Source organism: Corythoichthys intestinalis, chromosome 14 (genome assembly GCF_030265065.1).
Source record: "Corythoichthys intestinalis isolate RoL2023-P3 chromosome 14, ASM3026506v1, whole genome shotgun sequence".
NCBI lineage: Eukaryota > Metazoa > Chordata > Actinopteri > Syngnathiformes > Syngnathidae > Corythoichthys > Corythoichthys intestinalis.
This window is the reverse complement of record NC_080408.1, coordinates 49,082,934-49,101,506: the sequence shown is the minus strand read 5'-3', so window position 1 is coordinate 49,101,506 and position 18,573 is coordinate 49,082,934. Positions and strand designations below refer to the sequence as shown.

The 18,573-nt window shown below is 44.6% G+C and overlaps 1 protein-coding gene across 2 annotated transcripts in view; it reads left to right on the top strand.

Annotated features, from left to right (window-relative positions):
* The first annotated feature begins 2,115 nt into the window (after positions 1-2,115).
* nmnat3 (nicotinamide nucleotide adenylyltransferase 3) overlaps positions 2,116-18,573 on the top strand; it is a 34,521-nt gene continuing 18,063 nt past the window's right edge. The window contains exons 1-3 of one of the 2 annotated variants that reach the window (XR_009066974.1): positions 2,116-2,424; positions 4,553-4,699; positions 9,376-9,559. Coding sequence is in view for 1 of the 2 variants with exons in the window: in XM_057857632.1 (XP_057713615.1) it covers positions 2,376-2,424; positions 4,553-4,699; positions 9,376-9,559 (380 nt within the window). In the remaining variant the exon portion in view is untranslated. The remainder of the gene's footprint in view (positions 2,425-4,552; positions 4,700-9,375; positions 9,560-18,573) is intronic. The other variant, XM_057857632.1, reaches the window with a different exon arrangement.

Here is an 18,573-nt window from a genome sequence, read left to right as displayed (position 1 = left end):
ACTCATGCTCTTTGGACGAATGATGCTTTATTCCTGCAAAAAAAAAATTCTCTCGCCAGAGTTCATTGGTGATTTTTTTTCCCCTTTTGGCCTAATGTGGTTATGTAACAGGTAATAGCACAATATAGAGGTTCATATAAATACCTTTGTGCTGAGAAAAATAAATACCGTTTAAAAAAAAAAAAAAAAAAAAATCAAACATCGTAAGCCGTTACTCACAACGTTACTCATCACTTGAGTATTCTTTTCATCAAATACTGTTTTTCTTGTACTTGAGTACATTTTATGGTTGGCTTACTTTTATTTGAGCAATATTATTTTGAAATAACGTTCTTCTTACTTGAGTACATTTTTTGGGCTACTGTACCCACCTCTGATTAACTCGCTGGCTGCTGTCAGTGAAAATTTGTGTTTAAGTGTAAATTATTGTGGCCCAAAATATTGTCATTCTAAAACATTAATGTCTAATCTGTTCTGTTTTTCATATGGGTTGTAATATTCTGTTTGGGATTTTTTTTTTTTTTAATGTTTACTAATTCTCTTAACTTGTTGGCTGCTGTTAGTAAATGATTATGTTTCACTGACGGCAACAGACGTCCAATCCATGTTGACTGGGATGGCTGACAGTCAAAAAGATAAGGTTGCATTCAGTTTCAGGGGTAGTGGAATGTTAGTAACACAAAATGTATATTTAAATATTCATTCATTCATTCATTTTCCATGCCGCTTATTCCTCACGAGGGTCGCGGAGGTGCTGGAGCCTATCCCAGCTAACTTCGGGCAGTAGGCAGGGGACACCCTGAATTGGTTGCCAGCCAATCGCAGAGCACAAGGAGACACACAACCATTCACGCACACACCCACACCTATGGACAATTTAGAGTGTTCAATCAGCCTACCATGCATGTTTTTGGGATGTGGGAGGAAACCGGAGTTCCCGGAGGAAACCCACGCAGGCACGGGGAGAACATGAAAACTCCACACAGGAAGGCCGAAGCCCGGGATTGAACCCTTGATCTCAGAACTGTGAGGCAGACGTGCTAACCACTCAGCCACCGTGCCGCATATTTAAATATTTTCTCACTTAAAATTTTATTTATGCGTGTTAATATAGATTTGGTGAATGTCAAAATCAGTCTATTCTTCTTCAAAATAACGCACACACATAAAAAAAAAAAAACACCGAAATATCGTCATTTTTTTTACGTTAAAAACTGTCTAGCAGTTGTGAAATATTAGTAACACCAAAAAAATAATTGTTTTGTTTTTGTTTTCCTGAACTCATAGGCTGCTATTGACAGTGATAGATGAACTAGCCCAAAAAAAAAAAAGAATATTTTCTTATTTCTCATTGAACCCATGTTACCTTTGCCATATTAACGCTTACAACACCGAAAGAAATATATCAAAAACCATACTGCTTGGCTTTAATGTTATTTCCTAAATTGAAATTAGCTGCCTTTGACAGTGATAAACATGCATGAAAAGAACCAGAACAGCACAGTTTATCTTGTCAATGATGTAAAGTCTTGCAGCTTCCACCCTGCAGCCATAGGTGTTCTTAAATGTATTTTTCTATTGTTTTGAGCGTGGGTGTTCTGGGGATTAGAGCCAGTGGAGGCAGACCTCAAGTGAGTTAGAGCATAACAACAACAAAAACACAATTACAAACACAAAGTTAGATGTCTGTCGCCTTATATGTACGTTTTCCATACTTATTGTTTCCATGACAAGTAGACAGGAGGGAATGATAGCAAATAAATTAAATTTATTGTCAAATTTTTCAAGCTTTCATTGTCCTAAAGGCAAATATTTCATTTTCATTGTCATGTTTGTAAACGTCTAATATCATATTATGCATGTGCCTATTGCTCTTATGCTGTTTAACCTGTCCTAGTTTGAACCTTTTTTTTTTACTTTCAGAAAATGGATGGAAGAAAAATCCAAATACAGTATGGAAATTGGTACCATGGATAGCTCCATGTAATTACTCTTTGTCCACTACGTGTCGCACTCGATCTGTTTTTCTAGGGCGGAACGACATTTTATTGCTTGTCGTAATTACGGAGCTAAAACTGTGTAACGCTTACAAAAAAAAATACCAAGAGAGTCCTCCTCTCAAAAATACTGCATATTATGTCACGTCAAAGTGTTATACATTATCTTATCACCGTTATTTGTTCATGTTTGGATAGTTGAGCTTGTTTTTGTTCTGTTTGTGGCTTAAATGATTTAATTTCTAATATAATACGATATAACCTGTATGACGTCACATTCGCATTCTCAGCACTCCAGAAAACCAAAATGGACGCCTCCTGTGAGGTGTTTGTTTTGTTTTTGCTACCTCCTAAAAGACAGTCGTCCTTGAAATTATCATGAAACCTAACACGAAAACGGTCTTAGAAAGGATCAACTTCATTCAAGGTATGTTATTCCCATTTTAGTGTATAATCACAACGAACTTGAGTAATTTTGAATGCCGAACGAATAAGTTCACCAGTGATTTATTTAAAAATGTACGTTGAAAATATTGTTATCAGGCTCTAGAAATATAACCATGCATTCGTCATGATAGATATGCAATTTTAGGGTTGTAAAAAGTATCGAATATTGAAATATCATTTTGCTGACATTGACGGCGCTAGACGTCCATTTCCTTTTGATTGGGAGGGGGCCAATGAAGTCTGTACTTTTATGGTGACCATATTTTGATTTCCAAAAAAGAGGACACTCGGCCCGGCTTCGAGATACTTGACGTTCACTCAAAGGTGCCTATATCATTTTAAAATATTTTAAGTGTGCCTCCTCCGTCTGGATAGAAAAATTCAGTGTTATCATAAAAAATATATATCACCATATTGTATATATAAGATACTATATGGCAATAATTTTTTTACACAGCATGTTACAGGTTAACAGGCTTTATCTTTCCTAAAAAAAAAAATAATAATCAAACAATTTAAAAAAAAATGTCTGTGTGTGTATATAGTCTGTGACTGCGCACGCACGCGCAAATTTGTATCCAAAGTAGAATAAGGTATTTTCGACTTAATTACTCTTTTGGGTACGTGAGCATTTGATTATACTGTATACATGGCAGGCTCTCTAGGATCACATCACAGGCAGCACAGTATTGTGGTAGTCTGTGCAAAGTGTTCAATTTCAACACGGTAATTGTGAAGAAATAGTCCTCCTTGTCAATTTGGAATTTCCTTTCATCAACATAGATGACTGAACCCTGAGGCATAAGAAACACAACTACTTAGAATATAATACTAACATTCAACCAAATACACGAACGCAAAACAATTAATAAAAGAGTAATACAATATACTGTTTCTCTGTGTACACATATAACCCAATATACAACAGAATACACATGATCGATACTAATAGGAGATAAATTTACAGAAAGGTGTATCGAGCACTATGAACACAATTGTTACCAATCTCAACTTTTGGTAAATGCGGTGCTCTCAACTCCGAACCGTAGTAGGGAGTGGACTGGCGATTCTTGTCCTCTGTTGTGTGGATGGCAAAGTGTATAAAACACATGGACGCGTCGGATGGCTTTTTCAGTAGAGACTTTTTATTAACTAAACGGAAACAGCGGGGGACACTGCCACTCCACATCTTCGACGTAGCCTCTCTCTCTCTTTTGCTCTGCCCAATTTTTTCTTCTGCGCTGTATTTGTAATGCCGATCATATTGAAAAAGTATAGCGGCCCCTTGGGGATGCCAGTAACACAATACAACAGCATAAACGTCTCTTAGAACTACTCCTTCTCAACCTACTAATAGGAGCCACGTCAACCCTCAATGCAGGCAGGTGCTGCTCCCCAGCGGCCCGTCTTCAAATTGGTCCCATGAAAAATCATGAAAACCGGACATTTTCTTGAATTTATAAAACCCGGCCGGACGATACGGACAGGGTGTGAAAAGTGGACATGTCCTGGCAAAAGAGGACATTTGGTCACCTTAGTACTTGCCAATGACAGGCAACGAGTTATCAATTTTGGGTAACTTCTGTACATTTTGAGGCATTCTGGGGTAATGTCTGCATATTTTGGATCACTTCCTGTTGATTTTAGGGCTTTTTTGGGGGGGGGGGTCATTTCCTGTTCATTGGTCACTTCCGTTTGATTTTGGGGTATCTCCGTGTCACTTCCGGTACATTTTGGGTCACATCAGCTCATTCGCCCCTCCCAGTCCTAATAGATTGGATGTCTAGCGCTGTTAATGGCACTGAAAGATGAGCAACAAATGCTGATTTTTACTCCGCGGATATCTTTGAATTCACAACAGAAGGATGATTAAACGCCCCATGATTGGACACCTGTCATTGTCCATGGCACAGAAAGACTTAATTGAAAATAACATTTTTGAAATTTATATATTATAGAATATCGAGGGTTTTTTTGTTTGTTTTTTAATATCAGTACATAAAAGCATTGTTGGTGGACTTAAATACACCTCATCAAATGTCTTCTAGCATCACTTTCTATCCAGACAGATATTTAATGTTGTCACTTGATTGACATTTCATTCACAGGTCTTTTTGCCCCCTTGAAAAAGACTTTAACCAAAATGCCCATCCAGCGTGTGCCACTGGTTTTATTAGCCTGCGGATCCTTCAATCCCATCACCAACCAGCACATGAGGTTGTTTGAATTGGCCAGGGACCACATGCACAGCACAGGTCAGACATACTGTGGCGGAAAATGTTTTAATTTAATAAATTAAACATTATAGTTATAGACCTTTGAAGTACTATATGAATGTCTATTTAGTTGTGGAGGACAAACAATATCACAGCATTGCATCATATTGAACTCTTTGTAGGGCATGTGAATAATTTTGGGAATTGAAAACAAAATTGAGCCCATAAAGACCTAGTATTGTCACAATATATTTTTTTTCCACCTGTCCTGTTCAGCTACTTAGACATTATTATAATCTGAATAGTTTTAATGTATCACATGGGAGTTTTGATATACTCCCATGTTGGTTATCAATGATGTTTTACTTATTCTGAGAAAGCAGCAATCAATTTTTATTAATACTGTCACAATACTAACATTTCCACATACAGTGGGGCAAATAAGTATTTAGTCAACCACCAATTGTGCAAGTTCTCCCACTTGAAAATATTAGAGAGGCATATAATTGTCAACATGGGTAAACCTCAACCATGAGAGACAGACAAACAGAAAATCACATTGTTTATTTTTTAAACAATTTATTTGCAAATCATGGTGGAAAATAAGTATTTTGTCAATACCCAAAGTTCATCTCAATACTTTGTTATGTACCCTTTGCTGGCAATAACAGAGGCCAAACGTTTTCTGTAACTCTTCACAAGCTTTTCACACAGTGTTGCTGGTAGTTTGGCCCATTCCTCCATGCAGATCTCCTTTAGAGCAGTGATGTTTTGGTGCTGTCGTTGGGCAACACGGACTTTCAACTCCCTCGACAGATTTTCTATGGGGTTGAGATCTGGAGACTGGCTAGGCCACTCCAGGACCTTGAAAGGCTTCTTACAAAGCCACTCCTTTGTTGCCCTGGCTGTGTGTTTGGGATAATTGTCATGCTGAAAGACCCAGCCATGTCATATCTTCAATGCCCTTGCTGATGGAAGGAGATTTTCACTCAAAATCTCTCGATACATGGCCCCATTCATTCTTTCCTTTACACAGATCAGTCGTCCTGGTCCCTTTGCAGAAAAACAGAAAAACTCCTCCAAACACGAGAACACGTCTTTCTCCCAAAAAGTTCTATTTTGGTTGCATCTGACCATATCACATTCTCCCAGTCCTCTTCTGGATCACCCCAATGCTCTCTAGCGAACCGCCGACGGGCCTGGACGTGTACTTTCTTCAGCAGGGGGACACGTCTGGCAGTGCAGGATTTGAGTCCCTGATGGCGCATTGTGTTACTGATAGTAGCCTTTTTTACTGTGGTCCAAGCTCTCTGTAGGTCATTCACTAGGTCCCCCCGTGTGGTTCCGGGATTTTTCCTCACCATTCTTGTTATCATTTTGACGCCACGGGGTGAGATCTTGCATGGAGCCCCAGATCAGGGAGATTATCACTAGTCTTTTATGTCTTCCATTTTCTAATAATTGCTCCACGGTTGATTTCTTTACACCAAGCGTTTTACCTATTGCAGATTCAGTCTTCCCAGCCTGGTGCAGGTGTACAGTTTTGTCTCTGGTGTCCTTCGACAGCTCTTTGGTCTTGGCCATAGTGGAGTTTGGAGTGTGACTGACTGAGGTTGTGGACAGGTGTCTTTAATACCGATAATGAGTTAAAACAGGTGCCATTAATACAGGTAACGAGTGGAGCCTCGTTAGACCTCGTTAGAAGAAGTTAGACCTGTTTGACAGCCAGAAATCTTGCTTGTTTGTAGGTGACCAAATACTTATTTTCCACTCTAATTTGGAAATAAATTATTTAAAAATCAAACAATGTGATTTTCTGGGGGGTTTTCCACAATCTGTTTCTCATGGTTGAGGTTCACCCATGTTGACAATTACAGGCCTCGCTAATCTTTTCAAGTAGGAGAACTTGCACAATTGGTGGTTGACGAAATACTTATTTGCCCCACTGTATGTGGACATCACATTTTGGGTCATGTAAGCCAAAGGTTTTAAACTCGTTTTGGTTTGCAGGCCACATTCATGGCAATTAGTTCTCATGTAGGCCGGATCAGTTCATTATTGGCCGATTCAGTTAACTCACTGGCTGCCATTGACGGTTCTAGAAGTTCAGTCCATTTTGACTGGGAGAAGCGAGTGAACTAAACGTTCATTCGCGCCTCCTAGTCAAATTGATTGTCTGTCTAGCGCCGCCACTGGCAGTGAATGATGATCATCCGAAGGCAGTCCTCCCAGTTTAAGTAAATTGGACATCTATTGTTTAAAATGGCAGGCAATGACTGAATTTTGCATCACTTAGTAAGTTTTGGGTTGTTACGGGTCCCTTCATTAACATTTTCAGGTTATTTCCTGTTCATTGGTCGTTTCCTGTTGATTTGGGGGCATTTCCAGGTTACTTCCTGTTGATTTTGTGTCACTTCCTGTTGGTTTTGAGCCATTTCCTTGTTAATTCATTGGCTGCCATTGACAACAACATTTTGACTGAGAGGAGGTGAATGAACGATACTGACTGCGGAAACGAAAGTGAGCCAACTGCAGTAGTACACGCACTCGATTACACAAATTACAAATTCCTGTTTTTACTCCGCCAATGTCAAAATAAAACCATGTGATTCTGTATGTTTGGTATGAATGAGGAGGGGCTGTGATTGACGTCATCGCTTAAAATTAATATCTCAATATCTCTAAAATGATAGCAGCACAAACGAAAATTTTTATAGCACAAGCGTAGCATAAACGATTTGCACCATTACGGGTCCATTTTGCAATAAGTAGGGGGTTGCATGACATCATCACTCGAAATTGATAGCAGCACAAGCAAATGTTTTTACCGGACACTCCAGCACAAACGACGCATAAACAATTGACACCATTTTAGCCATTTTTAATTAAAATGCTGGGCTTGTGGACCTCAGATTGACCTGCACCGCTGGCCAAATGTATTGGCAGCCCAGCAATTCTGTCAGATAATTCTCCCATAATTTCTCCCGGTAAATGATTGCAATTACAAATGCTGTGGTAGTAATATCTTAATTTATTTTGCCTGCAATGAAAAAACACAAAAGAGAAAAAAAATCATTATCATTTTACACAAAACTCCAAAAATAGGCCGGACAAAAGTATTGGCACCCTTTGAAAAATCATGTGATGCTTCTCTAATTTGTGTAATTAACAGCACCTGTTACTTACCTGTGGCACATAACAGGTGGTGACAATAACTAAATCACACTTGCAGCCAGTTAAAATGGATTAAAGTTGATTCAACCTCTGTCTTGTGTCCTTGTGTGTACCACATTGAGCATGGAGAAGACCAAAGAACTGTCTGATGACTTGAGGAGCAAAATTTTTAGGACGCATGGGCAATCTCAAGGCTAAAAGTCCATCTCCAAAGACCTGAATATTCCTGTGTCTACCGTGCGCAGTATCATCAATAAGTGTAAAGCCCATGGCACTGTGGCTAACCTCCCTAGATGTGGACAGAAAAGCAAAATTGACGAGAGTTATCAACGAAAGATTGTGCGGGTGATGGATAAAGAACCTCGACTAACATCCAAACAAGTTCAAGCTGTCCTGCAGTCCGAGGGTACAACAGTGTCAACCTGTACTGTCCGTTGGCATCTGAATGAACAGGGACTCTTTGGTGGGATACCCAGGAAGACGCCACTTCTGAGCCAAAGACATAAAAAAGCTTGGCTGGAGTTTGCCAAAACTTACCTGAGAAAGCCCAAAACGTTTTGGAAGAATGTTCTCTTGTCAGATGAGATAAAAGTGGAGCTTTTTGGGAAAGACACCAACCTACAGTTTACAGGGAAAAAATGAGGCCTTCAAAAGAACACCGTCTCCACAGTCAAATATGGCAGAGGTTCCCTGATGTTTTGGGGTTGCTTTGCTGCCTCTGGTACTGGACTGCTTGACCGTGTGCATGGCATTATGAAGTCTGAAGACTACCAACAAATGTTGCAGCATAATGTAGGGCCCAGTGTGAGAAAGCTGGATCTTCCTCAGAGGTCATGGGTCTTCCAGCAGGACAATGACCCAAAACACACTTCAAAAAGCACTAGAAAATCATTTGAGAGAAAGCACTGGAGACTTCTGAAGTCGCCAGCAATGAGTCCAGACCTGAATCTCATAGAACACCTGTGGAGAGATCTGAAAATGGCAGTTTGGAGAAGGCACCCTTCAAATCTAAGAGACCAGGAACAGTTGGCCAATGAAGAATGGTCTAAAATTCCAGCAGAACATTGTGAGAATCTCATTGATGGATACCGAAAGCGGTTGTTCGCAGTTATTTTGTCTAAAGGTTGTGCTACCAATTATTACGCCGAGGGTGTGAATACTTTTGTCCGGCCCATTTTTGGAGTTTTGTGTAAAATGATAATGATTATTTTTTTTTTTTTTTCATTCTCTTTTGTGTTTTTTCATTGTAAGCAAAATAAATGAAGATATTACTACCAAAGCATTTGTAATTGCAATCATTTTCTGGTAGAAATTGAGCATTATCTGACAGAATTGCAGTGGTGCCAATACTTTTGGCCAGCACTGTAAATGAGTGCCTTATAAAAGGGTAAATAACTATAAGTAAGAGCATCAGAGTAGGTTTCTACAGTGTTCAAAAAGTTTTTGGCTCTGTCAAAAGTATTGTCATTGTTGTGAATACATTACTTTTCGCCGACTGCTATCCTGACCTAGAAAAGAGAATTCATATTCTTTCCCTCCAGGCCATTACCAAGTGGTGGGTGGCATCGTTTCACCTGTGAGTGACAGCTATGGCAAACAAGGCCTGGTGCTGGCAAAGCACAGAATTGCCATGGCCAAATTGGCGCTTCAAAGCTCCAACTGGGTCAAAGTCGACGAATGGGAGAGCCAGCAGCCCGACTGGACTGAAACTGTGGTCACTATGAGGTAGGACTTGGATTTAAAAGCAGTCAATCATCATGTTTCAATGCCATTGATGGCGATAGACTTCCAATCCATCCGTCGGATTAGACATGATTCACCCATATGAAATGGAGGCAGTGAGCTTGAAAGGAAAAGCCAAATTGTTAGTAGACTGTTCAGAAGCGCGAACAGAGAAATATAATGGCTAAAAGAACTTAATGGGCGTGTTGCAGCACAAGCAAGATAGAACAAAAAAATGCTGTTCCAAATCTCATTATGAACAGCTTGTGCTCTGTTCCACCATTTAGCACAAGTTTCTGCTCCTCAAGAACCAGTCGCTCTCGAAGCTTCTAAAGATATTGTAAGAACTCTTGCTGAAGCAATCACCGCTATTTGAGTTCCAATTCCAGAACCTGAGGTCTTTAAAGGTGATCCTCTTAAGTATAACAACTGGATTTTGTTGTTCTGCTCTTTGAGCCTCAGCAAGAATCTTCCAGCTCAAGCTGGTCTTTTAACGAAAATATGTTGGTGGCACAACCAAAAGGGCAATAGAAGATTGTTTTATCGTAGGAATAGTGCAAAGTGGCTTTACATAATTGGTTAATTCATGACTTGTGTGAGTGTTGTGGCATGTGTTAAATAGTATGCACTTATTCTGCTTACTAAAAGGTGGCTAAATTCCACCTCTGTTAAGTTGGCCCCCCATCCAATGCAAATTCATATAAAAATTATCTCATTGCTTTGTGCTGAAAAAGTTTTCATTTGTGCTGCTATCATTGAGATATTAACACTTCTTTTTTAGGTCATTTTGAGGTCAACCAGCCCCCCATTTTGATTAAAGAGTACCACGGATAGAAAGACATGTATGAAAAAGTATCAGACCCTTTTGGAATTTCTCACATTTCTGCATAAAATCACCATCAAATGTGATCTGATCCTTGTCAAAATCACACAGATGAAAAAACTCAAATAAAAACTATAAAAAAAACTATAGGTTTTGATATTTTAATGAGGATAGTATGCAAACAATGACAGAAGGGGGGAAAAATAAGTAAGTGAACCATCACACTTAATATTTTGTTGCTCCCCCTTTGGCAGCAATAACTTCAACCAGACACATCCTGTAGTTGCAGATCAGTCTGGCACATCGGTCAGGACTAATCTTTGCCCATTCTTCTCTACAAAACTGCTGTAGTTCAGCCAGATTCCTGGGATGTGTGGCATGAATCGCTGTCTTTAGGTCATGCCACAGCATCTTAATGGGGTTCAAGTCTGGACTTTTACTTGGCCACTCCAGAATGTGTATTTTGTTTTTGTTGATTTACTTCTTTGTTTTGAATCATTGTCTTGTTGCAGCATCCATCCTCTTTTTAGCTTCAACTGTCTGACAGTCGGCCTCAGGTTTTCCTGCAAAACATCATGATAAACTTTTGAATTCATTCTTCCATTAATCATTGCAAGTTGTCCAGGCCCTGAGGTAGCAAAACAGCCCCAAATCATGATGTTCCCTCCACAATGATTCATGGTGGAGATGAAGTACTGCCAGTACTGTATATAATAACATAATCTACATAATTATATTAGAATAAGTTTGATAACGCAATAGCTCACCGTGAAGATCTGCTAACAAAAACCGAAGTTCTCTACAGCATACAATCTCTCGCTCCGTTGGCATTGAGACGCACTTGCCGCGAGTACATCACCAGTTTTGCCCAATTCTTGTCTTATCCGGTATTTCCTGCTATGCATTTTGCCTTTGCTGCTCGTCTTGTGAACGACCGACAGTGCTTCACTTTTCCGCTCTGGTTCAAATTGGAAGGGCAGAACCGACGACATGTTGGGTTGGCTAACGAGTGACATGCTGGAAGTTCGGCAGCGGGCCTGGTGACATCACCGCACTGTGATGTCAACAAGCATGGCGACCTGTATCTTTAAATAATTTTACAAATGTTATTAAAACAAAAACATTAAGAGGGGTTTTAATATCAAATTATTATCTCATACTATCATTTATCTTTTAAGAGTTACTTGTCTTTAAAGGGACAGGCCAATTTGTTCTGCCCCAGATTCAGCAATTTTCTAAGAAAGCTGCTGTTACTTCATACTGCTAATTTGGGCACAATCCCCACTCCTCCCCCTTTTAGCACGTTTCATTTACGGTTGCTGCATCCATTTTTTCCATTGTCCTTGTTAGGGTTCGTGGATGGGAGAGGATCCCAAAGCAGACAACGGGACGACAGGCTGTGAGAACAAAAATGGTCTTGTTTATTGTTCGGGCGTTGCTGGTGAGATCCAGACCAACGTGAGGCAGGAAAAGCTCGTGGGGGGGAATCAGGCGTGGAGATCCGACAAGGGGCGTGCACAAACAGGTCCTGGGACAGAAGCAAAAATCGTGAGCCGAGAACAGTAGTCAAAAATGTAAGTAAGGCGGGATACAACTGACAGTGGAACTAGACGAGTTGATCTGGCGACGAGGTGAGGCGTCCACTGGCTTTTTCAAGGCTGCTGATTGTGATAGCCTGCACCTGTGGCCGCTCCACCCGTCTGGCATCCAACCTGTAATCAGAAAAACTCATGCACGCCTGCCTAAAGTGGGCCAGGTTTCAGGAGGGAGGGGCAGAGGCCCTAACAGGACCCCCCCGCCTACGGGCGCCACCCGGCGCCCGACGAAGACGACCGGGATGGGTGCGGTGGAAATCCCGGATCAGCTCACGGGACAACACCCACCGGGCCGGGACCCAGGACCGCTCTTCCGGGCCATAGCCCTCCCAGTCCACCAAGTATTGGACCCCACGGCCACGGCGGCGGACGTCCAAAAGCCGCTCCACTCTATAAGCTGGCCCCCCGTCGACCGACAGTGGCGGCGGCGGAGGCTGAACAGGGGGGGACAAGGCACTCAAGGCGACGGGCTTTACTTGTGAGACATGGAAGGTAGGGTGGATACGGAAATGGGCAGGAAGCTTGAGGCGCACTGCAGCCGGATTCACCACCCTCTCGATCTCATAGGGACCGATAAACCGGGGGGAGAGCTTCCTCGACTCAGTCCTCAGCGGCAGGGACTTGGACGACAGCCACACCTTCTGGCCTACCGCATAGACTGGCGCAGGCGTGCGGCGGCGGTCCGACTGGGCACGGGACTTTTCGGAGGAACGTAGGAGTGCAGAGCGTGCCTGCTCCCAGACTTTGGCGCAACGACTCACGTGCCTCTGGACAGACGGGACTGCAATGTCTTGCTCTTGTGAAGGAAACAAAGGGGGTTGGTAGCCCAAGGAACAAAGGAATGGGGACATACCTGAGGAGGCGTTCGGCAGGGAGTTGTGAGCGTATTCAACCCAAGGGAGTTGGTCGCACCAGGTGTTAGGATGGGCCTGGGTGGTACAGCGGAGGGCAGTTTCAAGCTGCTGGTTGGTACGCTCACACTGGCCGTTGGTTTGCGGATGGTACCCTGAAGATAGACTCACACCAACGCCCAGAGCTGCACAGAAAGCCTTCCATACTTGCGAGGTGAACTGCGGCCCTCTGTCAGAGACAATGTCTACCGGAATGCCATGCAGGCGGAGCACATGGTTGGTGAGCAGGTCTGCAGTTTCCTTGGCTGAGGGGATCTTGCGAAGGGGGATGAAATGGGCCGCTTTGGAGAATCGGTCAACCACGGTGAGGATGACTGTGTTGCCCCTGGAAGGCGGGAGACCGGTGACGAAATCCAGGGCAATGTGTGACCATGGACGACTCGGAATGGGTAAGGGGTGGAGGAGTCCGGAGCTGGGCTTCGTCGATGTCTTGCTACGGGCGCAAACATTACAGGCAAGGACAAAAGATCGGGTATCCTCTGACATAGAGGGCCACCAGAACCGTTGGCGCAGTACGGTCAGTGTCCTTCTGATGCCGGGGTGGCAGAATAGGCGGGACGCGTGTGCCCACTCCAGTACCTTGGAACGCATGGACTCGGGAACAAAGAGGTCGGATTGATGGCCCTCTCTGGGGTCTGGGTGGTCACGAAGGGCTTCCTTCACCTTCCCCTCAATCTCCCACTCCATCGAGGCTAGGAAGCAGGTCTGTGGGAGAATGGGCGCTGGCTCCCCAGGTGGTTCAATGGCCTGGAACTGCCGGGACAGGGCGTCTGGCTTGGTATTTTTTGAACCTGGGATGTAAGACATTGAGAAGTTAAATCGGCAGAAAAACATGGCCCACCTGGCTTGTCTCGGGTTGAGTCTCCGGGCTGACTTCAGGTATTCCAGGTTCTTGTGATCAGTTAGGACAAGGAAAGGCTGTGATGTTCCCTCCAGATGGTGGCGCCATTCTTCCAAAGCTAACTTAACTGCCAAGAGTTCTCTGTCCCCAATGCTGTAGTTGCGCTCCGTAGGAGACAGCCTGCGGGAGAAGAAAGCACATGGGTGTACCTTGCCGTCAGTGGGCCGCCGTTGTGACAACACGGCACCCACGCCGGTCTCAGAAGCATCCACCTCCACAATGAATTGGAGAGATGGGATAGGAGGAGCCAGTATAGGCGCAGAGGTGAAGCGGGCCTTGAGGTCGCTGAAGGCGGAACTGGCATTGTCAGACCAACGGAACTGTGTAGTGGTGGAGGTGAGGGCTGTGAGAGGGGCCGCAATTCTGCTGTAGTTACGTATGAACCTCCTGTAGAAGTTGGCGAACCCAAGAAAGCGCTGGAGCTGCTTTCTGTCGGAGGGGCGTGGCCATTCCAGGACTGCCTTGACTTTCGCTGGGTCCATGCGCAACTGGCCCTTGCCAACGATGTAGCCGAGAAAAGCGGTCTCGTCGACGTGAAACTCGCATTTCTCGGCTTTCACGAAGAGCCTGTTCTCGAGGAGACGCTGGAGGACCTGACGGACATGAACTTCGTGTTCGGTGGGGGTGTGGGAGAACACCAGGATGTCATCAAGGTAGACCACCACGAAACGGTTAATGAAGTCCCCTAAGACATCGTTTACTAGATGCTGAAAAACCGCAGGGGCGTTTGTGAGGCCAAAAGGCATAACCAAATATTCATAATGCCCCAGGGGCGTATTAAATGCGGTTTTCCACTCGTCACCCTCTCTGATGCGGACGAGATGATATGCGCTGCGCAGATCGAGCTTAGTGAAAACTGTTGCACTGTGGAGGGGGGTGAACGCAGAGTCCATGAGAGGCAGAGGGTACTTATTTTTTATTGTGATGTCATTTAGGGCTCGGTAGTCGATGCAGGGCCGCAGGCCGCCATCCTTCTTGCCTATGAAGAAGAAGCCAGCGCCGACAGGCGAGGAGGAGGGACGGATGGTGCCTGTGGCCAGGGATTCGGAGATGTACTTCTCCAACGCCTCCCTCTCTGGTTGCGAGATGTTGAATAGCCGACCCTTGGGAAGAGCAGCTCCAGGAAGAAGGTCGATGGCGCAGTCGTAAGGGCGATGAGGCGGGAGCGACATTGCACGATCCTTACTAAAAACCTGCCAGAGATCGTGGTAGCATTTCGGGACAGTGGACAGGTCGGGTTGCTCCAGCTTCTTGGCAGGACAGGACGGCACTAGAGCAGATCTGAGACAGTTAACGTGGCAGAACGGACTCCATGAGGTTAACTTGGGGAGGGTCCAGTCTATGGTGGGATTATGTTTCTTGAGCCAAGGTAACCCCAGGACCAAGGGTGTACGGGGACTCACAAAGACAAGGAAAGTGCTCACCTCTTGGTGGTTGCCTGACAGGAGCAGCTTGATGGGCTCGGTTTTCCGATCCACGCTGAAAAGGAGTTTCCCATCAAGTGCCGTGGTCCTCAAGGGCACAGGGAGCGGGTGCGTCGTCAGTCTTAGTTGGGTCACGAGCTCGTGGTCGATAAAGTTCTCGTCCGACCCGCAATCAACTAAGGCAGTAACCGAGCGTGACAGGCCCCTCAACGAGAGCGTAGCGGTGAGCTGGAGCCGATTAGAGGAGTCGTGAGACATGTGGCTTACCAGGAGTGCCTTTACTGGCGAGCCAGGACGCACCGGGCAGCCACGCAGAAAATGGCCACTTTTCCCACAGTAAATACATAGGCGGGTGTCATACCTGCGTGTGCGCTCCTCCTGAGACAGCCTGGCGCGCCCCAGTTGTACTCGCTCGGCGTCTACAGTAGGGGGCGAAATCGCGGGTGGAACGTGTGTGGCCTGGGCAGGAAGTGGAGCAGGCCGCGGGAAGATGGCTGAGCGAGGAGGAAGGGGGGTCGGCTGTTCGAGCTGCTGTCGCTGACGTTCACGCAAACGCGCGTCAATTTTGATGCAAAGTTTGATGACTCCATCCAAAGAAGACTGTTCATCGCGGGCGGCCAATTCATCTTTAAGGCGCTCATTAAGAGCGCGGATGAACACTTCTTGCAGCGCCTCGTCATTGAAACGGCTTTCTGCCGCTAACGTCCGGAATTCTACCGCAAACTCGGCGACGCTCAGAGTCCCCTGGCGAGCGGACATGAGCCGCTTGGCTGCTTCCTTTCCACGGACTGGATGGTCAAAGACCTTTCTCATCTCCTCGGTGAAACGGGAGTATGTAACACACACGGACGAGTCATTTTCCCATAATGAGGAAGCCCAATCAAGCGCGGCGCCCCGCAAACAAGCTATCAGGTAGGCAATTTTGGCTCTGTCTTCGTGGTATGTGTGCGGTTGTTGCTCGAAGATCAGGCTACACTGTACCAGGAAGGCGCGACACGCACCGAGGTTGCCATCATAAGGTGCCGGTGCGGGAACGTGAGGCTCTCGGCATGTCATGAGTGCCTGGGAATGTGTTACCTTGTTGATGAGTTCCTGTATGACGTGATTGGGGTTGCGGTAGTAATCGGGTGGTTGGGGCGAGCTGGTTGTGTTGTCCGCGGGATCCATGATGGCCAGATCAAACTGTTAGGGTTCGTGGATGAGAGAGGATCCCAAAGCAGACAACGGGACGACAGGCTGTGAGAACAAAAATGGTCTTGTTTATTGTTCGGGCGTTGCTGGTGAGATCCAGACCAACGTGAGGCAGGAAAAGCTCGTGGGGGGGAATCAGGCGTGGAGATCCGACAAGGGGCGTGCACAAACAGGTCCTGGGACAGAAGCAAAAATCGTGAGCCGAGAACAGTAGTCAAAAATGTAAGTAAGGCGGGATACAACTGACAGTGGAACTAGACGAGTTGATCTGGCGACGAGGTGAGGCGTCCACTGGCTTTTTCAAGGCTGCTGATTGTGATAGCCTGCACCTGTGGCCGCTCCACCCGTCTGGCATCCAACCTGTAATCAGAAAAACTCATGCACGCCTGCCTAAAGTGGGCCAGGTTTCAGGAGGGAGGGGCAGAGGCCCTAACAGTCCTTCTTTCTCCCTCATGATTTCCCCCAAATCCCCTTCCGAGTGTTGCTCCTCCCCTTCACATTGTTAGTCCTGATCCCTGTTTGCGCAACGTGGGTGCTGATCGTGACATAAAGCGGCCCGTTGTTTCCTGGCTCTGAGCGCCACACCTCGTTTCGGCAACCAACACTTGAATAGAACTGCTTTAAGAAGCTTAACGGAAGCACAACCAATGGATTTTCTCATCATTTTTTCCTCTGTCACGCATACTCATTCACTTCCATCTGATTAAGCTTTGTTCGGCATTTGAATAGTGAACACAGTATAACTGAAATGATTTTTTGTTTAACTTTTTATAACTAGTAGAAATCCAATCCATTTGAATTAAACGTTCATTCACTGCTAGTCCTCCCAACTCAAATGGATTTGACATCTAGCGCCGTCAGTTGGAGTCAGCGGGCTAATATTGTTCACATTAAAGTTCGACTGATATATCGGGCCAATATATGGACTTTTTTCTTGATCGGCCATTGGCCTATGTATAGCTGATATAACGGCGTACTGCACGCAACACGTCACTTTTGCTCATTAATATTTATGACGTTAGCAATTGTTGCTAGGCAGGCCACGCTGGCGTTCGTCCCTCATGCTAAATGCATGTAAATAGTGTACGAACGAGATGTTTACTGAGCTAAACCGACACGTTCTGTCCGAAAATGATGTCCCTGGTGCCAAATTCACTGGTAAAGATCTGGAAGAACATACAAATGTTCAGTTAAAGCAGTACTTCTCAAATAGTGGGGCGCGCCCCCCTGGGGGGGCGCAGAGCGATGCCAGGGGGGGCGCATGTGACCTCGGGGAACATGTTTTTTTTTTTTTTTTTTTTTTTTTTGCCGTACTGGAATAAAGTGTACTTGCACATCCACTCAGTAGGTGGCAGTGGCGCTCTCATTTTCAGAGTGCGCGCAGTATTTTTGAACTAAGGAAGAGCACTCAGCACACACAGACAACAGATATGAAGAGCAGTGTGCCACCGCCGTTTTCGAAAGCCGTTTTCCGACCGGACTCACTCACGCAGCGACCCACTGTCTTGTCCGGTTCTCACGTCGCCGCCCGAGAAGTGCCATTTTCGGCTTGGGATCGTCACGACGACCGCCCTCACCTACGGTTCTACCTCGGCCGCCGTGAATGCGCTTTTTTTCGTGCCGTTTGCCTTTTAGCTTTGACTTTTAATACAGTGGGTGATGATGAAAGACCACTGTTTACTGTGTCTAAAAATAATTATAGCAGACAGCCAGAAGCCAAATCAATTAAGACGCCACTTAAAGACATTAGACCCCAATCTCATTGTTAAGCCGCTTGATTTTTTTCAGTGAAAACGTGCCGAATATTGCCAACAATAGTCCTGCTTTGTCAGTGTTATATCAGTAAGCCAGTGAGCATTGTTAGCATGCTCATTGCAAAATCCCACACCATTGCAAAGGAGGTAAATACTGTGAGCAGCAAAAATAAAAACTGTCCTGTCCAAGGACACTTTTTTTTTTTTTTATTCAGATTTGTTTTTTCGGTCAAATTTTTTGGCACATTGTCCTCATAAGTGAATGTTCCTAATCAATTTTAATTTGTTATTATTTACTGATTTTATTACATTTTATTTTTCTGTATCAAATGGTCAAAAATGTACCTTGAGTGTATTTTTTAGTTTGGATGTGATTTTTTTTTTTTTTTCAATTCAGGCAAATTGATGCACGTAAAGT